The 21,652-nt window shown below is 41.7% G+C and overlaps 1 protein-coding gene across 1 annotated transcript in view; it reads left to right on the forward strand.

Moving 5' to 3' along the window:
* LOC140195657 (sodium channel protein type 4 subunit alpha-like) overlaps nt 1–21,652 on the forward strand; it is a 148,760-nt gene that overhangs the window by 15,731 nt on the left and 111,377 nt on the right. The window contains exons 6-7 of the mRNA XM_072254375.1: nt 6,042–6,159; nt 17,341–17,588. Coding sequence (XP_072110476.1) covers nt 6,042–6,159; nt 17,341–17,588 — 366 coding nt within the window. The remainder of the gene's footprint in view (nt 1–6,041; nt 6,160–17,340; nt 17,589–21,652) is intronic.

Genomic DNA, 21,652 nt, shown 5'->3' on the forward strand with positions numbered 1-21,652 from the left:
TTGGGGGTAAGGTATTGATGTGGATGGAGAATTGGTTAGCAGACAGGAAGCAAAGAGTGGGAATAAACGGGACCTTTTCAGAATGGCAGGCGGTGACTAGTGGGGTACCGCAAGGCTCAGTGCTAGGACCCCAGTTGTTTACAATATTTATTAATGACTTGGATGAGGGAATTAAATGCAGCATCTCCAAGTTTGCGGATGACACGAAGCTGGGTGGCAGTGTTAGTGAGGAGGATGCTAAGAGGATGCAGAGTGACTTGGATAGGTTGGGTGAGTGGGCAAATTCATGGCAGATGCAATTTAATGTGGATAAATGTGAAGTTATCCACTTTGGTAGCAAAAATAGGAAAACAGATTATTATCTGAACGGTGGCAAATTAGGAAAAGGGGAGGTGCAACGAGACCTGGGTGTCATTATACACCAGTCATTGAAAGTGGGCATGCAGGTACAGCAGGCGGTGAAAAAGGCAAATGGTATGCTGGCATTTATAGCGAGAGGATTTGAGTACAGGAGCAGGGAGGTACTACTGCAGTTGTACAAGGCCTTGGTGAGACCACACCTGGAGTATTGTGTGCAGTTTTGGTCCCCTAATCTGAGGAAAGACATCCTTGCCATAGAGGGAGTACAAAGAAGGTTCACCAGATTGATTCCTGGGATGGCAGGACTTTCACATGAAGAAAGACTGGATGAACTGGGCTTGTACTCGATGGAATTTAGAAGATTGAGGGGGGATCTGATTGAAACGTATAAAATCCTAAAAGGATTGGACAGGCTAGACGCAGGAAGATTGTTCCTGATGTTGGGGAAGTCCAGAACAAGGGGTCACAGTTTGAGGATAAAGGGGAAGCCTTTTAGGACCGAGATTAGGAAAAACTTCTTCACACAGAGAGTGGTGAATCTGTGGAATTCTCTGCCACAGGAAACAGTTGAGGCCAGTTCATTGGCTATATTTAAGAGGGAGTTAGATATGGCCCTTGTGGCTACGGGGAGCAGGGGTTATGGAGGGAAGGCTGGGGCGGGGTTCTGAGTTGGATGATCAGCCATGATCATAATAAATGGCGGTGCAGGCTCGAAGGGCCGAATGGCCTACTCCTGCACCTATTTTCTATGTTTCTATGTTTCTATGAAAGCTGTTATTGCAAGAGGATTTAAATACCGGGGTAAAAACATTTATATGCAGTTACAGTTAATGGAGCCCTAGTGAGATCATATCTGGGATATTGTGCATAGGTCTTGAAGAAAGTATATATTTATGACAGAAAGAGTGCAATAGAATTTCACCAAATTGATACCTGGAAATGTTTGTCCTAAAGGAGATTAAGCAGATAGAACCTATACTCCGAAATGAAATTTTTAAAATTGTTTAAAAACACAGCTGATCAGGCAGCATCAGTGTTTCCACTGAGGGATCCAAATGGTCCACTGAGAACGTTTAAGGTCAAATACCCTTAGAGTTATCAAAATGTACAGCATGAAACAGGCCCTTCAGCCCATTTAGTCTGTGATGGACCATTTAAACTGCCTACTCCCATCAATTTGCACTGGGACCATAGCCCTCCATACCGCTACCATCCATGTACCTATCCAAACTTCTCTTAAACGTTGAAATCAAGCTTGCATGCACTACTTGTGCTGGCAACATGATCCAGACTCTCTCAACCCTCTGAGTGAGAAAGTTTCCCTTCATTTTCCCCTTAACCCATGACCTCTAGTTGTTGTCCCACCTAACCTCGGTGGGAAAAGGTTCCCTTCTTCAGAACTGGGAAAGAAAGAAAAACAAGATTTTGTTTTAAGATGCAGAGAAAGTGAGGGAGGGATGGGTTGGACAAAGATAAAATAAAATTGTAGATCAATTGCAGGTGCTAATGGAGAGAGAATACTTGAGTCACTTTCACCAACTTGATGAATCCCAGCAGAGGCAGCCAGAAATGATGCAGAGAAAGCCACCTGAAGTTAGAGAATTTGATACTAAGTCTAGAAGATATCCAGAATGTAACAGTGCAGGAGACCATGGGCAGAAAGATCAGGGTGGAAGGTTGAAAGGTGGATGGAGAATTAAAGTGAGACAGACAACTGTGTTGCTCCCTGCAGGACTTTTGCAGGTGCTCTGCAAAGCGATGATTTTTTTTTTTGTTGTTCAGTGGGAACCAGATTCCCAGAACAGTTAGTGGAGAGGTTGTGGAGGCAGATGTTGGTAAGACCTCAGACAAAGTCAGGAATCAAAAGGTTGAGCATGGTGCAACTAGTGTCCTGAGCTGAAATGAGCTGCATTTCAATGCAAGAAGTATCGTAGGAAAAGCAGATGAGCTCAGGGCATGGATCAACACCTGGAGTTATGACATTGTAGCCATTAGTGAGACTTGTTTGCAAGAAGGGCAGGACTGGCAGTTCCATATTCTAGGGTTCCATGGTTTTAGACATGACAGTGTGGGAGGGATCAGAGGAGGAAGGGTGGCATTACCAGTCAGGGAAAATGTCATGGCAGTGCTCCGTCAGGACAGACTGGAGAACTCAACTAGCGAGGCATTATGGGTAGAACTGAGAAATAAGAAAGGTATGAAGATGTTAATGGGGCTGTATTACAAACCACCCAACAGTCCTAGGGATTTAGAGGAACATATTAGTAAAATGGTCATAGACTGTTGCAAGAAACATAAGGTTGTTTCCACATATTGACTGGGAATCCTATACTGTAAAAAGGCTAGATGGGATAGGGTTTGTCAAATGTGTTCGGGAAAGGTTCCTTCAGCAGTACATAGAAGTCCCAATGAGAGAACATATGATACTGGATCTGCTATGAGGGAACAGGACAGGGCAGGTGACAGAAGTTTGTGTAGGGGACCACTGGCATCCAGTGACCGCAAAGCCATTAGTTTCAAAGTAAACATGCAAAAAGATAGGTCTGATCGGCAGTTTGAGATTCTAAACTGGAGACCAATTTTGATGGAATTAGAAATGACCTGGCAAATATGGATTGGAACAGGCTGTTTTCTGGCAAAGGTGCACTTGGAAAGTGGGAGGCCTTCAAAAATGAAATTTTGAGAGTACAAAGCTTGTATGTGCCTGCCAGAATAAAATGTAAGCATATCAAGTACAGAGAACCTTGCTTTTCAAGAGATATTGAGGCCCTGGTTAGGAGGGAAAAAAAGAGGTGCATAGCAAGTATAGGCAAGTAAGAACAAATAAGGTGCTTATGGAGTAAAAGAAATGCAAGAGGATACTTAGGAACACAGCCCTGTGCTGCTTCTGTGCTGATGAAGATTGTGGAGGAGATATTTTTGCTAATCCAAACTGACTGGGGTCTACAAGTGAGGAAATCCAGGATCCAATTGCACAAGGGGTATTGAGGCCCAGGTCTTGGAGTTTACTGATTAGTTTTGAGGGGATGATGGTGTTAAATACTGAGCTGTAATCGATAAAAAGCATCCTGATGTATGCACCTTTGCTGTCCAAATGTTCCAGTGTTGTGTGAAGAGCCAATGAGATAGCATCTGCTGTAGACCTGTAGCTTCAGTAAGCAAACTGGAGCAGATCCAAGTTCCCATTCAGACAGGAGCTGATATGCTTCAACACCAGTCTCTCAAAATACTTCATCACTGTGGATGTAAGTGTCACTGGGCAATAGTCATTTAGACAGCTGGCCCCACTCTTCTTAGGCACTGCTACGATTGAAGCCTGCTTGAAGCAGGTGGGTACCACACATTACCAGAACAAGAGGTTGAAGGTGTCCATGAATACACCAGCCAGTTGGCCAACGCAGGTCTTCAGTACTCGGGCAGGTACTCCGTCCTTGGATTCATTCTCTTGAAGGCAGCCTGCACATCATCTTCAGATACTGACACCAAAGGACCATTGGGAGACATGGGGGTGCGCGATGGTTCCTCCCTGTTCTGGTGGTCAAATAAGAGAAGAAACCATGGTTCAGGAGAATAAATTCCGGAGGCACTTGCATCGAATGTCCATCATCAAAGCATATACAGATGAGATGGATGAGCTAGGAGAATAGAATGAATCCCTCCAGGAGGCAAGGTGGGAGTAAGTATAATGAAGATAGCTGTGGGTCTGTAAGCTTGTAATGAATGTTTGTGGTCATTTTATCCATTCAGGTTAAGATCAAAAAAGGAAAGGGAAGAGCTTCAGGTGGGCTACATGAAAGTGATAGCAAAAATATGACATTTACCAATCTTGTGCAAATGGAATAAGCATCAATAATGCAGTTGTCAATTTCTGGAAAAGAAATTGAAGGAGGAGACCCTATTAGAAGTTAAGCAAAGGTTGTTCCATGTATCCTGGAGAGAATGTACATGCCTGAGCCCCAGCATTGGTACAGTCAATCCTATGGTAATAAAACCACAAATGAGGATTTCAGTATTTGGAGGAGAAAATGAGTAATGTTATTGTGTCAAAGTATACCACACTGGTCTTATTTCTCTCAATTCCAGGACCTTATCAAAAGCTTATAGAACATAGAATATAGAACTGTACAGCACTGTACAGACCCCACGGCCCACAATGTTGTGCTGACCTTTTACCCTATTCCAAAATCAACCTAATCCTTCCCTCCCACAGAACGCTTCAGTTTTCTTTCGCCCATGTGTCTATCTAATAGTCTCTCAAATGTCCCTAAAGTATCTGCCTCTACCACTACCCCTGGCAGCGTGTTCATGCACCTACCATCTCTCTGTAAAAAAAAAGCCCTGACATCCCCTATGCTTTCCTCCAATCATCTTAAAATTATGCCTCCTCATATTAACCATGAATTAATATTTCTGATAGCATCACTTTGGTAACAGCACATTCTTCTAAAATCTCAGAGCAATACTGCAGGAGATCTGTCACGCAATTCATAAAAGTATTACCCAGCATGCTTCCAATGTCACTCAAACTTCTGTATCATATTTCAAAAATTGTAAAGAAACAATGGAACTTTCCAGTAGTACATGATACTTGTCGTGAAATATTTATAACATCTTTCTCAACTGGTGAACAACTCACTTGGTCTTTATTTACCAGTAATAGGACTTTGTGACCTTAAGGATAGAAGGATAATACATTGGATCTGAATATGTATGATTTTGCTTTATTTATGAAGCAATGATTGAATAGGATTATAAAGTGCCAAAGGAAAGAGAGGTTGATTTTCCATAAAGTTGCTGATATTTCAAGTGGGGTGAATCATTTATTGGGAGGGGTCTGTTATTTTTGCCACTTCCTCAAAGCGATCTCTTTTTCCCAATATCTTTATAAGTAGTGCACATATTCACCTTTTTAGGTGTTGCTGCATCACACACCATACATCATTGAAAAAGATGTTTTGATACCCTACTCCTTGTCCTCTGTAGATCTATTGTCGGCTACGTGGAATCTAAATCAATTATTTCTGTGTTAAATACCCAGCTATTGTTGCCTCTTCCAAATGGCATGAACAAGTTAACAACCGACTGCATGATTTTTAGATTAATTCCAATATCCAATGCACTCTACAACACATTGCAGTTGATCTCCGTGTTAACACACAAGTCATTAGTCACCCAATGTTTGTATCAACATCATTGTTTATAAATATGGTCCTTACTTAGCTGCTTTATTTCACCAGTAATTTAACTGATAATTAACAACATGCAGTACAAATAAGTTCAATCATCATTCTCAGTATAAAGATTTAAAAACCAGAGCTACACATTGGGGAGGCAATTCATCTAAATTATGCTGTATACTTGTGGCTTATGGAACACAGGGAACGTTTTAAATAAAAATTAGTAACCCTTGATTTGCCCACTGTAAGGCTGGTTCTACTCTGCATTATTATTATTGCTTAATATCAAGAAGTCAGTGTCACAGGAGGGCAATTCATCTAAATTATGATGTATGCTTCTGGTTTGTGGAACACAGGGAACCTTTTAAATAAAAATTAGTAACCATTGATTCTCCCTCTTTGACGCTGGTTCTACATGACATTGTTATTATTGCTTAATATCAAGAAGTATTCTTCTTTCTTTTTATAACCTTAATCACACTTGTTAAATTATTCTTTCATAAGAATAGAAAATGTAGTAATCGAAATCCAAAAGATCATTTTCGCAAATGTGGACAAAAACTGGTTCGAGGTTTCTCAGTGGATTCTGCCTTGTCTCAAACAACACAACTTTCACAGTTCGGTGAGTTCACTTTGGTATAATTGCAAATCAATTGTTTTTTTTTAAATTAATATTGCCATTTCAATATATGTGCAGCTAAGCATAGAAGTACTTTCCACATTTTCCCACATCTCATTCCAAATGCTAAACGCAAATTAACATTTGAGGCAAGAGCTTTATATTGTATTGATCATGAAGTTTGTCAATCATTTTTCTCCATAGCTAACTGGAGTATTGAAATATGAGAATTCATTTGTCAAAGTGCAGGTAGTATTTCTGGTTTTCACAACAGCCACTTGGTGTGCCAACATTTCACTCCAAAATCAGTGCCAGCTCCAACGTCCAAAGAGGACTGCTTAGTCATAAATCAAAGTAACAACTAGTTGTTAAATATCTTCGCAAATATCCAGGGTATTAATGAGATGAACATAAATTTGAATTTATGAAATTAGAGCCGGCCTACAGGTATGGTACCACACTAGCCAACGAATATTCCAGCATAGTGAGTCTTGACATTCAGTTCAATGCAAGGCCTAAAAACTTGACTATCAAAAGATGTCAGAGAATAGATTCTAATCTAAATGTGATGTTAAACCTTCAAGGGTCTGGGTAGTTCCCAATAAGATCTGGAGGATGACCTAAACAATTAATTAACAGTCAGCTCTCGGTATGTAATAAATGTAGCCTTGCCTAAATCTGCAAACTGAAAAGAAGGCTACATTTCTTAAATGTTGATGCTAAAGGAGATTTATTCTGTGATGACTCTCACAGGAGCTTCTTCCCCCAGGCAGTTAATCTGATCAACCATTCTAGTTAGCCCCCACCACCACACACTATCTGTTGCCACAGTCCCTACACTGCACTGTAAACAGTTTAAACCACTTCTTATAATGTTGTTTACGTTGTAAATATATACTGGTATTTATGTATTTATGCACATTTTATTCCATGTCTGTGCTAATTTTATTTTGATATAATCTGTTATTCTCTATTACTGAACGTTGTTGGTTTTATTGCATGTAGCACCAACACACACAGCAAATTCCCAATATATGTAGATGTATACAGTGATGAAAGTTGATCCTTGAGGAATATAAAATCTCCAATTTGATAAACTTTACAAACTTTCTGACGTTTCTTGTATAACAAATCAATGGATTCTTACATTAACAGATACTGTATGTCATCATGAGAGCAAAAATAGACTGATTAAGTATAGTAAAAGGCAAGTAACATAAATATATTTGTGCAGAGGCAATACTGCAGGATTAGAAATCCAGAGTTTTGGACTAACAATCAATAATGAACACGAATTCTAAACCTATTGTGCCAGCTTAGAAATTTCGGTTCACATAAAACAGCGGTCCGCAAAGCATGTGCTACCGGGCCGCGAGGAAACCTTTCATCATTCCCTGTCACGCCCACTGTTGAGCATGAACGTACGCGAGCTCATTACGTATGTGAGGTCATTACCCACGTGTCATCCATGTCAGGGCGGGAAGGAGATCCACTCCTCAAGTTTGCAAATGACGGCGGGCTGAAAAGTATGTTTGACATAACATCTCTGCCAGCATTCCGGATCAAAGTCAAGGCTAAATATCCTGAGATAGCCACGGAAGCACTGAAAACGTTGCTTCCATTTCCAACATTTTTCTGCGAAGCAGAGTTTTCTGCAATGTATGCAACGAAAACTAAATTGCAGAATAGACTGGACATAAGGAACCCCCTTCGAGTATCACTGTCTCCCGTCACCCCTCGATAGGACCGTCTTGTTGCAGGGAAACAGCCAGGGCTCTCACTGATTCAGTGATATTGGTGTGTTGCAATGATTTTATATGTTCATACGGGGAAAATATGTACTGTGTGGTTAATATCCAAACGTTACTTAAAATATTATGATGCTATTGACTTATAAGTGACTTATATAAACATATAATAATTGCAGCACGGAAACAGGTCATCTCGGACCTTCTAGTCCATGCCGAACGCTACTCTTACCTAGTCCCACCGACCTGCAATCAGCCCATAACCCTCTATTCCTTTCCTGTCCTGTCCATATACCTATCCAATTTTTCTTGAAATGATATCAAACCTGCCTCTACCACTTCTACTGGAAGTTCGTTCAACACATACTTCAAGCTCCCCTGATAATCTGACTTATCACTATATTCATGTGAGAAAGATATGCGCTGTGTGTTTAATACTAAATTCGTTAGGTAAACCCTTTTAGAAACAAAATTGAGCGTATTAGCCACTTATCACCTATATTCCGGTCGTGATTAACATCACACCCCCCCCCCGAACAGAATTGCCAAAAACGATTTGCAGGGGGAAAAAAATCGGCAGGTACATGCATGCACAGGTCACACATGCACACTGGTGCCTGCGCAAGGCTTCATGGTCATTGTAGTCTTTCTTGGGTAAACACAATGTATTTAACTGCTACTCTTGTCTGTTGGCAACCCTACCCCCCCACTCCTCCCCCGGGTCAGCCAGTCCGCAAGAATATTGTTAATATTAAACCGGTCCGCAGTGCAGAAAAGGTTGGGGACCCCTGACATAAAAGACTTTCAGCCTGTCATATTCACACAAGCTCTTTACCAAAGCAACTCTCCACTTCTACACACTGGACCTTCATCTGTTACTTTGCAACTATTTCATACACTTACCCAATTCCTGTTTGAAAACCACAAAGGAGTCTATCTACACCATGCACACAGACAAAGAATTTCAGATACCAAACACTATGCATTCAAAAGTCTTACCTCAATCAACCTTGATTCTCTTTCTTTAATTTTATATCTGTGACTACTAGTGCTTGACCCCTCCACCAAATAGCCTCTCACTATCCACTCTGTCCAGACCCTTCATAATTTTACATACTTCTATCAAATGTCACCTCAGCCTTTTTCTCTCTAAAGAAAACAGTTTCATTCTCTCTAATATATCCTTGTAAATGTAATCCCTCATCCATTCTCTTTTTTTTTCAGGATTGTCTCTAATACCTTTACATCCCTTCTATAATATGGTAACTGCAAATGGAACACAAAATTCTAGCATAACCTCTGTACTTTAATACTTTTTTTATTGTTAAAATCCATAAACAATAAATCTAATGGCATGTTGGCCTCCTAACAAGGGGAGTTGAGTATAGGAGCAAAGAGGTCCTTCTGCAGTTGTCCAGGGCCCTGGTGAGGCCACACCTGGAGTATTGTGTGCAGTTTTGGTCTCCAAATTTGAGGAAGGATGTTCTTGCTATTGAGGGAGTGCAGCGTTTGTTCATGAGGTTAATTCCCAGGATGGCGGGACTGTCATATGTTGAAAGATTGGAGCGAATGGGCTTGTATACACTGGAATTTAGAAGGATGAGAGGGGATCTGATTGAAACATATAAGATTATTAAGGGATTGGACACGCTCGAGGCAGGAAACATGTTCCTGATGTTGGGGGAGTCCAGAACCAGAGGCCACAGTTTAAGAATAAGGAGTAGGCCATTTAGAACGGAGTTGAGGAAACACTTTTTCACCCAGAGAGTTGTGGATCTGTGGAATGCTCTGCCTCAGAAGGCAGTGGAGGCCAATTCTCTGGATTCTTCCAAGAAGAGTTAGATAGAGCTCTTAATGATAGCAGAGTCAAGGGATATGAGGAGAAGGCAGGAACGGGGTACTGATTGTGGATGATCAACCATGATCACAGTGAATGGCAGTGCTAGCTTGAAGGGTCGAATGGCCTACTCCTGCACCTATTGTCTATTGTCTATTATTTTCTATGCCTTTTACAACTTACGCCACCACTATCAATGGTTTGTGCACAGATATCCCCAAGTGCTCAGCTCCTCTGACCCTTTATTCTATATTGCCTCCTCGTTCTTCCAAGCAAAATGCAAGACTTCACTTTTCCTTAAATTAAACTTTATTTTCCAAGCTTCTGTCTATTCTTCCAATCTGTTTGAATCCTGCTGTGATGTATCATTATCCTCTTCAACTTCTGTTCTGTGACACTGCAAATTTAAAAACTGTAGTTTGAATCCCAGTCTAAGGCACAAATATACAAAAGTCTTAGGCACATATATATATATAGCTAGGGTGCTTTAAGTCTTTTGCACAGTACTGCCATAATTTTATGTAATCCACCGCACAGCTGCTGCAAAAAATAAACAAATTTCATGACACGTGAGTGATGATAAAACTGATTCTGATATGGGTCTTAATTATGGACTGAGAGTGGGAAGGGAGCAGGGAGAGGGGAATCATGCTTGGGAAAAGGGAAAGGAGTGTAAAGCAGCTGAGAGACATTCTGTAATGATCAATAAATTAATTGTTTGAAAGTAAATGATGTTGTCTGGTGTCTCAGGGCTGGGTGTGTCTGCACCTGCGCCAACCCCACCCCGGCAATCCTTCTCTAACACCTGTACCACATCCCTCAGGTGTGCTTGATCCTTGCCATTCCTGACATCCTTTGCTCCTGCAAGATTTACAAACACACTCTCTGCTCCACATTGACAAATACAGTACTGTGCAAAAGTCTTAGGAACACAAGATATATATATCTGCCTCAGACTTTTGCACAGTACTGTAGGTAAGAAAGAAAATCACTGGCCCTAATACTAAACCCTACAGAATGCCATTGTTCAGTTTTCTCCCATCCAAAAATCATAATTTGGTCACAACCCTCCGCAGACAGCGGCTATACTTTATTGGGTGTTTGAAGAGATTTGGCAAGTCAACAAATAACACTCTAAAATTTTTATAGCTGTACCGTGGAGAGCATTGTGACAGGCTGCATCACTGTCTGGTATGGAGGGGCTACTGCACAGGACTGAATGAAGTTGCAGAAGGCTGTAAATCTAGTCAGCTCCATCTTGGGCACTAGCCTACAATGTACCCAGGACATCTTTAGGGAGCAGTGTCTCGGAAAGGCAGCATCCATTATTAAGGACTTCCAGCACCCAGGGCATGCCCTTTTCCCACTGTTACCATCAGGTAGGAGATACAGAACCCTGAAGGTACACACTCAATGATTCAGGAACAGCTTCTTCCCCTCTGCCATCCAATTTCTGAATGGACTTTGAAGCTTTGGACACTCTCTCACTTTTAAAATACACAGTATTTCTGTTTTTGCACTTTTTAATAATCTATTCAATATACATACTTGATTTATTTGCTTATTTATTGTTTTATTTTATTTATTATTCCTTTCTTTTGTCTCTGTTAGATTAGGTATTGCATTGAACTGCTGCTGCTAAGTTAACAAATTTCACGTCGCATGCCGGTGATAATAAACCTGATTCTGGTTCTGTGTCATATGGAGGTGGCTGGGAACGTACCCAAGTGCTAGACAGACACTGAAGTGCTAGGGACAGGACTAGGATACAGGGTGAGGGCAAGGACATGAACCCAAAAACCAGGAACCCGGAACAGGACTGGACAAAATAGCTAGGAGCCCAGGCTTGGACTCCAAGGCAGAGACTGGACAAGAACCCAGTACCTGGGTCTTGCCTCTGGCTCGGACCCCAGAACTAGGCAAGGACAAGACTTGGCTGGCAGGCAGGACGAGGCTAGGGGCTAGGGGCCTTGAAGCTTGGGGTCTTGAAGCTCGGCTTGGGGCGAGGCTCGAGGCTTGGCATCTTGAAGCTCGGCTTGGGGCGAGGCTCGGAGCTTGGGGTCTTGAAGCTCGGCTTGGGGCGAGGCTCGGAGCTTGGGGTCTTGAAGCTCGGCTTGGGGCGAGGCTTGGCTAGAGACTTGAGATCTTGCAGCTCCTCCTGGGCAGGGCACGGCACGGATCTCCACCCGACGGAGGCAAGGGACAGGAAGGTACAGAACCCACCGCAGGGTAATGGCAATCTGGCCTGGCTTACCCAACAGAGGCAAGGGACAGGAAGAGACATAGATACAGGGTGGCTCCAAGACAAGACTTCAGGCAAGGCAAGAGTTACCGGCAAGACAAGGCAAGGCTTCAAGCAATGCAAGACGAGACAAGAACTTCAGGCGAGGCGAGAGTTACTGGCAAAACAAGGCAAGGCTTCAGGCAAGGAAACAGAAGGCAGGGGAAAGGATACAAGGAGTAGGACAAGAACAATCCAGCAGCCACACCCTGCTCTCTGGAGGTATTTATGCAGCCAACCCCAACCAGAATCAGCTGCCTCAGTTAGTGCTCAACAGGGACAGAAACAGGGTAGACAGGAAAACCTGGAGCAAGGGCCAATGGACCAGACCGTAAACCAGAATGCAGACTTCATGGACTAGACCATGACAGTACCCCACCCCCACCCCCACAGGAGCCTTCTGGCACCCAAACAGGGTATCCAGACTATGGATGACCCAGGCCAGTGGGAGGGTATTTAACAGAAGGGAACCCCAGGTGGCAAGAGGAAAACAACAGTGTCTGTGTTGCTGGGTCCATGGTTGGCTGGATTGTTCTGTCATATGGAGGTGGCTGGAAACAGACCCAAGTGCTAAACACAGACACTGAAGTACTAGGGACAGAACTAGGATACCAGGACCAAGGACAAGAACAATCCAGCAGCCACACCCTGGCCTCTGGAGGTATTTATGCAGCCAACCCCAACCAGAATCAGCTGCCTCAATTAGTGCTCAACAGGGACATAAACAGGGTAGACAGGAAAACCTGGAGCAAGGGTCGATGGACGGGGCTGTGAACTGGAATGTGGACTTCACGGACCAGACCATGACATTCTGATGCTTTAGACAGCTTTGTATCCACATAGGCAATATCCCACTTATTGTATGTCATGCACTTCAAATTCACTGATAGCCTGTCAAGCGGCATCATATCAAACACCTTCCAAAGTCCTTGTCCATCATGTCAACTACATTACCTTCATCAATTCTATCAGTTATCTCAGTAAGTAAAGATTCATTGAGTACAAGTTTATCTTAACAAACCTACGCTGGCTTGCCTTAGTTGATCCTTTGTTCAACCAGGTGGCAAACAATCCTTCATTTAATCAATATTTCTAACAGCTTTTCCGGAAGTGAAGTTAAACTGATAGGCCTGCAATTGCTATTCTCATCCTAATCTCCTTTATTTTTGCACAAGTCAGTTTTTGTTTGAAAAGGAAATGGGAAAGAAAGCTGCTATCATATTAGAGCAGAACTTTCATTCTCATACAAGGATCATTTGTTGTTAAGAATGTCTTCTTAAACAAAACTACTTTTATAGGTCACCTCTGCACTGCTGATAGACAGATGAAAGATGTTCATACTTGCATAAATTTGATTATGTCTATGCCCACCCTTCTCAAATGGGAAATACAGTCAGATACTCCTCAGCCTGAAAGTAATTTATTGAAATACAGTTTGATTGTTCAATATTTATGCTGTCCCATGAATCTATTTCCTAGCTTCCTTGGAGAACAATGCACTGAAATATATCATGGACCAATCTGAAGGAAAGTTAAACTTGATGTTGACAAAGCTCTTTGCCAAATCATTCGTGCCTCTGATAGCTGAACCAAATGCTATGCAAAAGTAAAGTATTGCAAATGTAGTACATAAAATTACATATGTTCATTGGGTCAGTCCCATGCTGAGTGGCTGATTGACATATTTAAAACATAGGTAGACCAAAGTGTGCATAGTTTAGTCAATGCTTCAAAACAGACTGCTTCTGTTGTGTTCTAGATTCAGTGATGTATAGCATGTGATTGGAGTCAGACCACACATGGTTGATTGTGATTGGAGTCAGACTACAGAAAGATGGTTATGGTTGTTGGAAATCAGTCATTCCTGGACTTCACTGCAGGAGTTCCTTAGGAGAGTGTCATAGGCCTAACATCCTCGGCTACTTCATCAATGATCTTTCTTCCATGATAAAGTCAAAAAAGGGGATATTTGCTTATTACTGAACAATTGGCAATGAAGCATTCCTACTTGCATGCAATAAGACCTAGACAATATTCTGGCATAGGGTAATGAGTAGCAAGAAATACTCATGGCACAAAAGTATCGGCAGTGACATTGCCAGCAGGAGAGAATCTGGCCACTTGCCTTTGACAATCAATGATGTTACCATCACTGAGTCCCTCACAATCCTAGGGTGTTACCAATGAGCAGGAATTAAATAAGACCAGCCACATGAATACCGTGGCTGTAAGAGCAAGTTCAAGACATGCACAGGGACAAATAATACCTCCAGGTTTGTCTACTGTCTATAAGGCACGGATCAAAGGTGTGATGGAATATTTTCTATTTGTCTGGACGTGTACATCAGTTGCAACATTGATACAAAATGTACCATGGTTATTCATCTAGTTTACTCCAGCTACATTTTCCAAAACCACAACCTCCTCCACCAAGAAGGGCAAGTACAACAGACAAATTGAAATACACCACCTGAAAAATCCCCCCCCCCCCATTCCATGTATTATCCTGACTTGGAACTATATCATCAGTCCCTCATCGTTCCAGGTCCTGGAACTTTCCCACCCAAAGGCACTTGTGGAGTATTTTCACTGAAAACAATGTAGATACCTCCTCTTGAGTAGTTGGATTCTGTATAATGCTGGCCTTGCCCTCAATGCCCATGGAAGACAAAATGAATTTAAAGGAATGATATGGAAAACATAGAAAGGGTGCAGAGGAGATTTACAAGGGTGTTGCCTGGATTTGGGAGCATGCCTTATGAGAATAGGTTGAGTGAACTTAGCCTTTTCTCCTTGGAGCAGCGAAGGATGAGAGGTGACCTGATAGAGGTGTATAAGATGATGAAAGGCATTGATTGTGCAGATAGTCGGAGGCTTTTTCCCAGGGCTGAAGTGGCAAGCATGAGAGGGCACAGTTTTAAGGTGCTTGGAAGTAGGTACAGAGGAGATATCAGGGCTAAGTTTTTCATGCAGAGGGAGGTGAGTGCATGCAATCGGCTGCCAGCAATGGTGGTGGAGGAGGATACAATAGGGTCTTTTAAGGGACTCCTGGACAGGTACACGGAGCTCAGAAAAATAGAGGGCTACGGGTAACCCTAGGTAATTTCTCAGGTAAGGACATGTTCAGCACAGCTTTGTGGGCTGAAGGGCCTGTATTGTGCTGTAGGTTTTCTATGTTTCTATGTTTTTGTGAATCAACGAAGCACTCTGCCACATGAAGCAATCTTTGAAGGGACTTATCAGAACAAGCAATATTACATATATCGCATGGCTTCCTTGTTTTCAAAATAGAAAATACAAGCTGATTTAAAATATTTACAACTTTTACCTATTTAACCAAGTCACAGGTTTCTATTCACTCTGTAATTTTTATACTGGCACTCGTGTTACTTGTTTTGAACTCACAGATTCACCAGGTATTATTGCAGTATTGTCGACTGACTGATTTCACATCTTGATTGTGCTCAGAGTGATGATACACTAGCCCCACTTGAACAACTGTGGGATTTATGTTGCTCTTTAGGACTTCGGTTAGGAGTTTACCCCAGAAACTGGTGGGGAAACTGTCCTTGCTGGGCCTCAACACCTCCCTCTGCGACTTCTTAACAGAAAGGCCACAGTCAGTCCATGAAGTGCACAGATTAACATGACATGTCCGAGGTATAGGCAGCTGCAAAAGTAGTTATGAGTAAAAAGACAACCCTATTTACTGTAACAAATTGTGGGAGCCCTTCTGTTCACACATTGAATGGAAATGTTTTGATGAGTGAATAACATTGCTGATGTAAAGGATGAATGTCACAGACATAAGCAAGAAGGCTTCCTGTTAGTACTAATGATGGCAGGTACCAATGCAGCATTGGCAAGCACATCAATCCCAATGGATGATTGATACCCCACTTGAGGAAGTAATAGGAAAGCTACAAAGATACTTCAATTTAGCACAGTTGGAAAATGTAGAAAATTACAAGCATGGAATGGATACTCCTGAGCTACAAGAAACAATTATTAACTGTACATTTATTCCAAAATACCTATTGCAGGATTACAACTGCACTGATTCCTTGAAGATCATCCATAGTCATGGCAAAGATCTGTCTGTGTAGTGATTTTAACAGAGCAGTGGAAACCATACAATAGCTTTTGCACTCCTCTTAAGACGTCAAGTCAAGTTTATTGTCATCCTTTACATCAGCAATGTTATTCACTCATCAAAACATTTCCATTCGATGTGTGAACAGAAGGGCTCCCACAATTTGTTACAGCTACTGAAATTTTCAATGCAATCAACTGAGGGCTGGACTACTATTAAAACAGTAAATAGGGTTGTCTTTTTACTCATAACTACTTTTGCAGCTGACTTGATTTTTCTCTAACTCAAGCCTATACCTCAGACATGTCATGTTAATCTGTGCACTTCTGCTCTTAGGGGATTCTAAACCGTGAAGAGCATCCATTGCAGAGCGTAGCATTCTATACACATGGATATTTGTGGTGTATTCAAGGGCTTCTCACAGACTGCTTCCGGGGTTTTCATTGCATGTTCTTCAGCCCAGAGTGCAATTTATCACAATCCTTAAAAGGTGATTGGCTGAAAGAAGTAAATTTTTTTTGCAATCGGGATTACCTGTGCTACGATGGAAATTTGAAATAAGGACAGAATAAAGCTCGAACTCCTCAGCAAATCAGTCAGCAATAGTGTGGGAAAAATAGACATATCTATGACCTTTTATCAAGCAAAGTAGTTTACAATACTTTGAATTAAGATGCTGCATTGAAATTATGCAATACCTATTAATTTGCCTTTTCTCATCTGTATATTGTTTCCTTAATTTACGTGAATGCTGGACATTAGTAGAACAAGTTAACAACTGATTCTGAGTTATAGGTCAGCTATAGTGTTGATCTTCTCCACATAGTAGCTTCATATATGAGTACAACCCTTTGTGTGTGTTAAATGTCATGTAGCATTGCTTTTTATCACCTAAATTTATCAGTGTAGATATCAGAAAAGTCTAATTTGATAAAGTGCCTCTCTGCTGATGATGTAATGTACATTTCTTAAGAGGGAGTGCAAAAGGTATTGTGTGTCATCCTCTGCTTTGTTAAAATCACTGCAAAGACAAATATTTGCAGACAAATCTCTTTGCCTTCAGTACCATGACTTTGGATGTACTGCTGTTACTATCCTGCAACAGGTATTTGGGAATGAATGTACATGACTAATTGTTTCTTATAGTTCGGGAATATCTGTTCCAAGCTTATAATTTGATACGTTCTGAAATGACATTTTCTAATATTGTATGCATTTTCTGCAGGTGAAGAGGAAGAAACTGAAAACCAAAGGAATTCAAAATGTAACTCCTTGAAAAAAAGACTGAGGCGAATGTTCTGTTCTTGGACCTGTTGTCCAGGATTCCTAAGACTGCAGGAATACCTAATAATGGTTGTATCACACCCAATTTTTGAAGGGGTGATTACTATCTGCATCCTAATAAATACTCTATTGTTGTCAATAGACTACCATCAGGCACCATATACTCAATCACTAGAAAGTGGGAACACGGTAAGTATTGCATAAAGATAAGCACAAGAAATGTAATATAATCAAAGTATTCAATAAAAGCCAGAATGTCTGCATTCTTTCAGCATTTTCCTGCTTTCTTGGATGTCTGCAAGAATGACAGAAACTAAACCAGCACCCAGATAATCAGAAACCAGGACCAAATGATGCTCTTAGGTGTAGCTACTGTCATAAGTTTGTCAAGACTTCCTGCTCCGGGAATACTGCATCATACAGTATCATGGAGATTTAATAAATAGTAGGTAGGAAAATAGATGTGTTAAACCTACTCTCTGACAGACAGACATAAACCCCACCTTGGAGGTCCAGGTCAAAATTGGGACTTGAATCATTGAAGAATATAGAAGTGTGATTTTCTTTCAAATGTACTCCTCCTAAAGGACGGACATTGTAGCTGCACTAAATTTCTTCCGATGATTTTCCCTGGTCTTGCACCATCTATAGAACAGCAGCTGCTAAGATGTAGGCAATTTGGAGCCAATCCATAACCTTGGAGGGCCCACCAGTAATTCTTAGTAGTACATTTACACTACTTTGCCAAAATAAGAACTGTTTTGTATTTGTAAACACAGTACTTTTCTCAGTTCCTGTATTAAAACCCTGCTTTTTTTTTTAGCTTTATTTCACCTTAAGCTGCAAAGATAGAGGCCTTGCCAGCATCATCTTGTAAAGCTGACCCCTAGATAAAGGCATCGAGAACATAAAACAGTACAGCACTAGACAGGCCACTTGGCCCACAATGTTGTACTGATTTTGATGTCAAGTGTCCCGTTCCTGTGTATTATCCAAATTTCCCCATTCCCTTCATATCTACTTGTCTAACTAAAAGCCTCTTAAATTCTGCCAAACTGCCTGATTCCACTGTTATCCTTAGTAACCCATTCCAGGCACCTATCACTCTCTGTCTAAAAAACTGCCCCTCACATTGCCTTTACACTGCTCCCCCCCCCCCACAACCTTTGAAGTATACCTGGTGTTTGAAATTTCTACCCCCTGAAAAAAGATTCAGGCTGTCTACTCTATCCATGCCTCTCAGAATGTTAAAAACTTTTTTTTCGTCTCCCCTCGGTCTCTGATACTGTAGGAGAATGACCCTCCTTATAGCTCACACCCTCTAATTTGACAACATCTTCTCTATCCTTTCCACGGTCTGCACATCCTTGCAGATCTGGGCACAATACTCCAAGTGCAGTCTGACAGAAGTTTTATATTGCTGCAGCATGATTTCCCTTCCTTTATACTCAACACCCCAAAAAATGAAGACCATATACTTATATACCATCTCATCTACTTGTGTATCCTCTCTCAGTGAACTATGGACCTGGACTCCATGATACCTCCGTACTTCAATGCTGTTAAATAGCCTAGCATTAACAGGTTACTGTACTTTCTCCTTTCATTTGGCCTCCCAAAGTACAACACTGAGATTAAACTTCATCTGCCACTTCTCTGTGCTTGTTTGTAACTGATCTATATCCAGCAGCATGCTTTGCTAACCCTTCAGACAGACCACAACTCCACCAGTTTTGGCGTCATCTGCAAACTTGCTATTCCACCTATCTACATTTTCATCCTTGTCATTGAGCTATATCACAAAAAGCAGAAGTTCCAACATTGATCCTTACAGAACATCACTGGTCACAGACCTCCAGCCAGCATTACAGCCTTCCACCCCTACCTTGTGGATAGACAGTCACCAACCCCCATATAGTGCGAATATCAGTGACCCCATTGTAAACAAACCCAGAATGAGCAGCTAGCTGAGGAGGCCAGCTGTGGAGCAGGAGAGGGCTACCAACTGACCAACAGTGGACCCTATTTAGAAACCATAGAAAAGCTACAGCACAGAAGCAGGCCTTTTGGCCCTTCTTGGCTGTGCCGAACCATTTTCTGCCTAGTCCCACTGACTTGCACACAGACCTTATCCCTCCATACACCTCCCATCCATGTATCTATCCAATTTATTCTTAAATGTTAAAAAAGAACCCGCATTTACCACCTCGTCTGGCAGCTCATTCCACACTCCCACCACTCTCTGTGTGAAGAAGCCCTCCCCAATGTTCCCTTTAAACTTTTCCCCCTTCACCCTTAACCCATGTCCTCTGGTTTTTTTTTCCCCTTGCCTCAGTGGAAAAAGCCTGCTTGCATTCACTCTATCTATACCCATCCTAATTTTATATACCTCTATCAAATCTCCCCTCATTCTTCTATGCTCCAGGGAATAAAGTCCTAACCTATTCAAACTTTCTCTGTAACTGAATTTCTCAAGTCCCGGCAACATCCTTGTAAACCTTCTCTGCACTCTTTCAACCTTATTTATATCCTTCCTGTAATTTGATGACCAAAACTGAACACAATACTCCAGATTCGGCCTCACCAATGCCTTATACAACCTCATCATAACATTCCAGCTCTTATACTCAATACTTTGATCAATAAAGGCCAATGTACCAAAAGCTCTCTTTACGACCCTATCTACCTGTGATGCCACTTTTAGGGAATTTTGTACCTGTATTCCCAGATCCCTCTGTTCTACTGCACTCCTCAGTGCCTTACCACTTACCCTGTATGTTCTACCTTGGTTTGTCCTTCCAAAGTGCAATACCTCACACTTGTCTGTATTAAACTACATTTGCCATTTTTCAGCCCATTTTTCCAGCTGGTCCAAATCCCTCTGCAAGCTTTGAAAACCTTCCTCACTGTCCAGTACACCTCCAATCTTTGTATCATCAGCAAATTTGCTGATCCAATTTACCACATTATCATCCAGATCATTGGTATAGATGACAAATAACAATGGACCCAGCACTGATTCCTGTGGCACACCACTAGTCACAGGCCTCCACTCTGAGAAGCAATCCTCTACTACCACTCTTTGGCTTCTTTCATTGAGCCAATGTCTAATCCAATTTACCACCTCTCCATGTATACCTAGCGGCTGAATTTTCCTAATTAACCTCCCATGCGGGACCTTGTCAAAGGCCTTACTAAAGTCCATGTAGACAACATCCACTGCCTTCCCTTCATCCACTTTCCTGGTAACCTCCTCGAAAAACTCCAACAGATTGGTCAAACATAACCTACCATGCACAAAGCCATGTTGACTCTCCCTAATAAGCCCCTGTCTATCCAAATGCTTGTAGATTCTGTCTCTTAGTACTCCCTCCAATAACTTACCCACTACCGACGTCAAGCTTACCGGCCTATAATTTCCCGGATTACTTTTTGATCCTTTTTTAAACAACGGAACAACATGAGCCATTCTCCAATCCTCCAGCACCTCATCCGTAGACACCAACATTTTAAATATATCTGCCAGGGTCCCTGCAATTTCAGCACTAGTCTCCTTCAAGGTCCGAGTGAATACCCTGTCAGGTCCTGGGGATTTATCCACTTTAAGTTGCCTCAAGATAGCAAGCACCTCCTCCTTTTCAATCTGTACAGTTTCCATGATCTCACTACTTGTTTCCCTTAATTCCATAGACTTCATGCCAGTTTCCTTAGTAAATACAGATGCAAAAAAATCATTTAAGATCTCCCCCATTTCTTTTGGTTCCGCACATAGCCGTCCACTCTGATCTTCAAGAGGACCAATTTTATCTCTTATAATCCTTTTACTCTTAATATACCTGTAAAAGCTCTTTGGATTATCCTTCACTTTCACTGCTAAGGCAACCTCATGTCTTCTTTTAGCCCCCCTGATTTCCTTCTTAAGTATTTTCTTGCACTTTTTATACTCCTCAAGCACCTTATTTACTCCGTTTCCTATACATGTCATACAACTCTCTCTTCTTCTTTATCGGAGTTGCAATATCCCTTGAGAACCAAGGTTCCTTATTCCTATTCACTTTGCCTTTAATCCTGACAGGAACATAAGTACAAGCTCTGCACTCTCCTGACAGGAACATACAAACTCTGCACTCTGCACTCATTTTTATGGATCCAGGATATGAAACTCAAAAGAAGTTCCTCCTGACACTGAAACATTCCCCAAGGTAATTGTGGTCTCTTTTAAGATAGTCAGCAGCAGTCCATTTACAGAGTGC

This window comes from Mobula birostris, chromosome 3 (assembly GCF_030028105.1).
Source record: "Mobula birostris isolate sMobBir1 chromosome 3, sMobBir1.hap1, whole genome shotgun sequence".
In the NCBI taxonomy this organism is placed as follows: Eukaryota; Metazoa; Chordata; class Chondrichthyes; order Myliobatiformes; family Myliobatidae; genus Mobula; species Mobula birostris.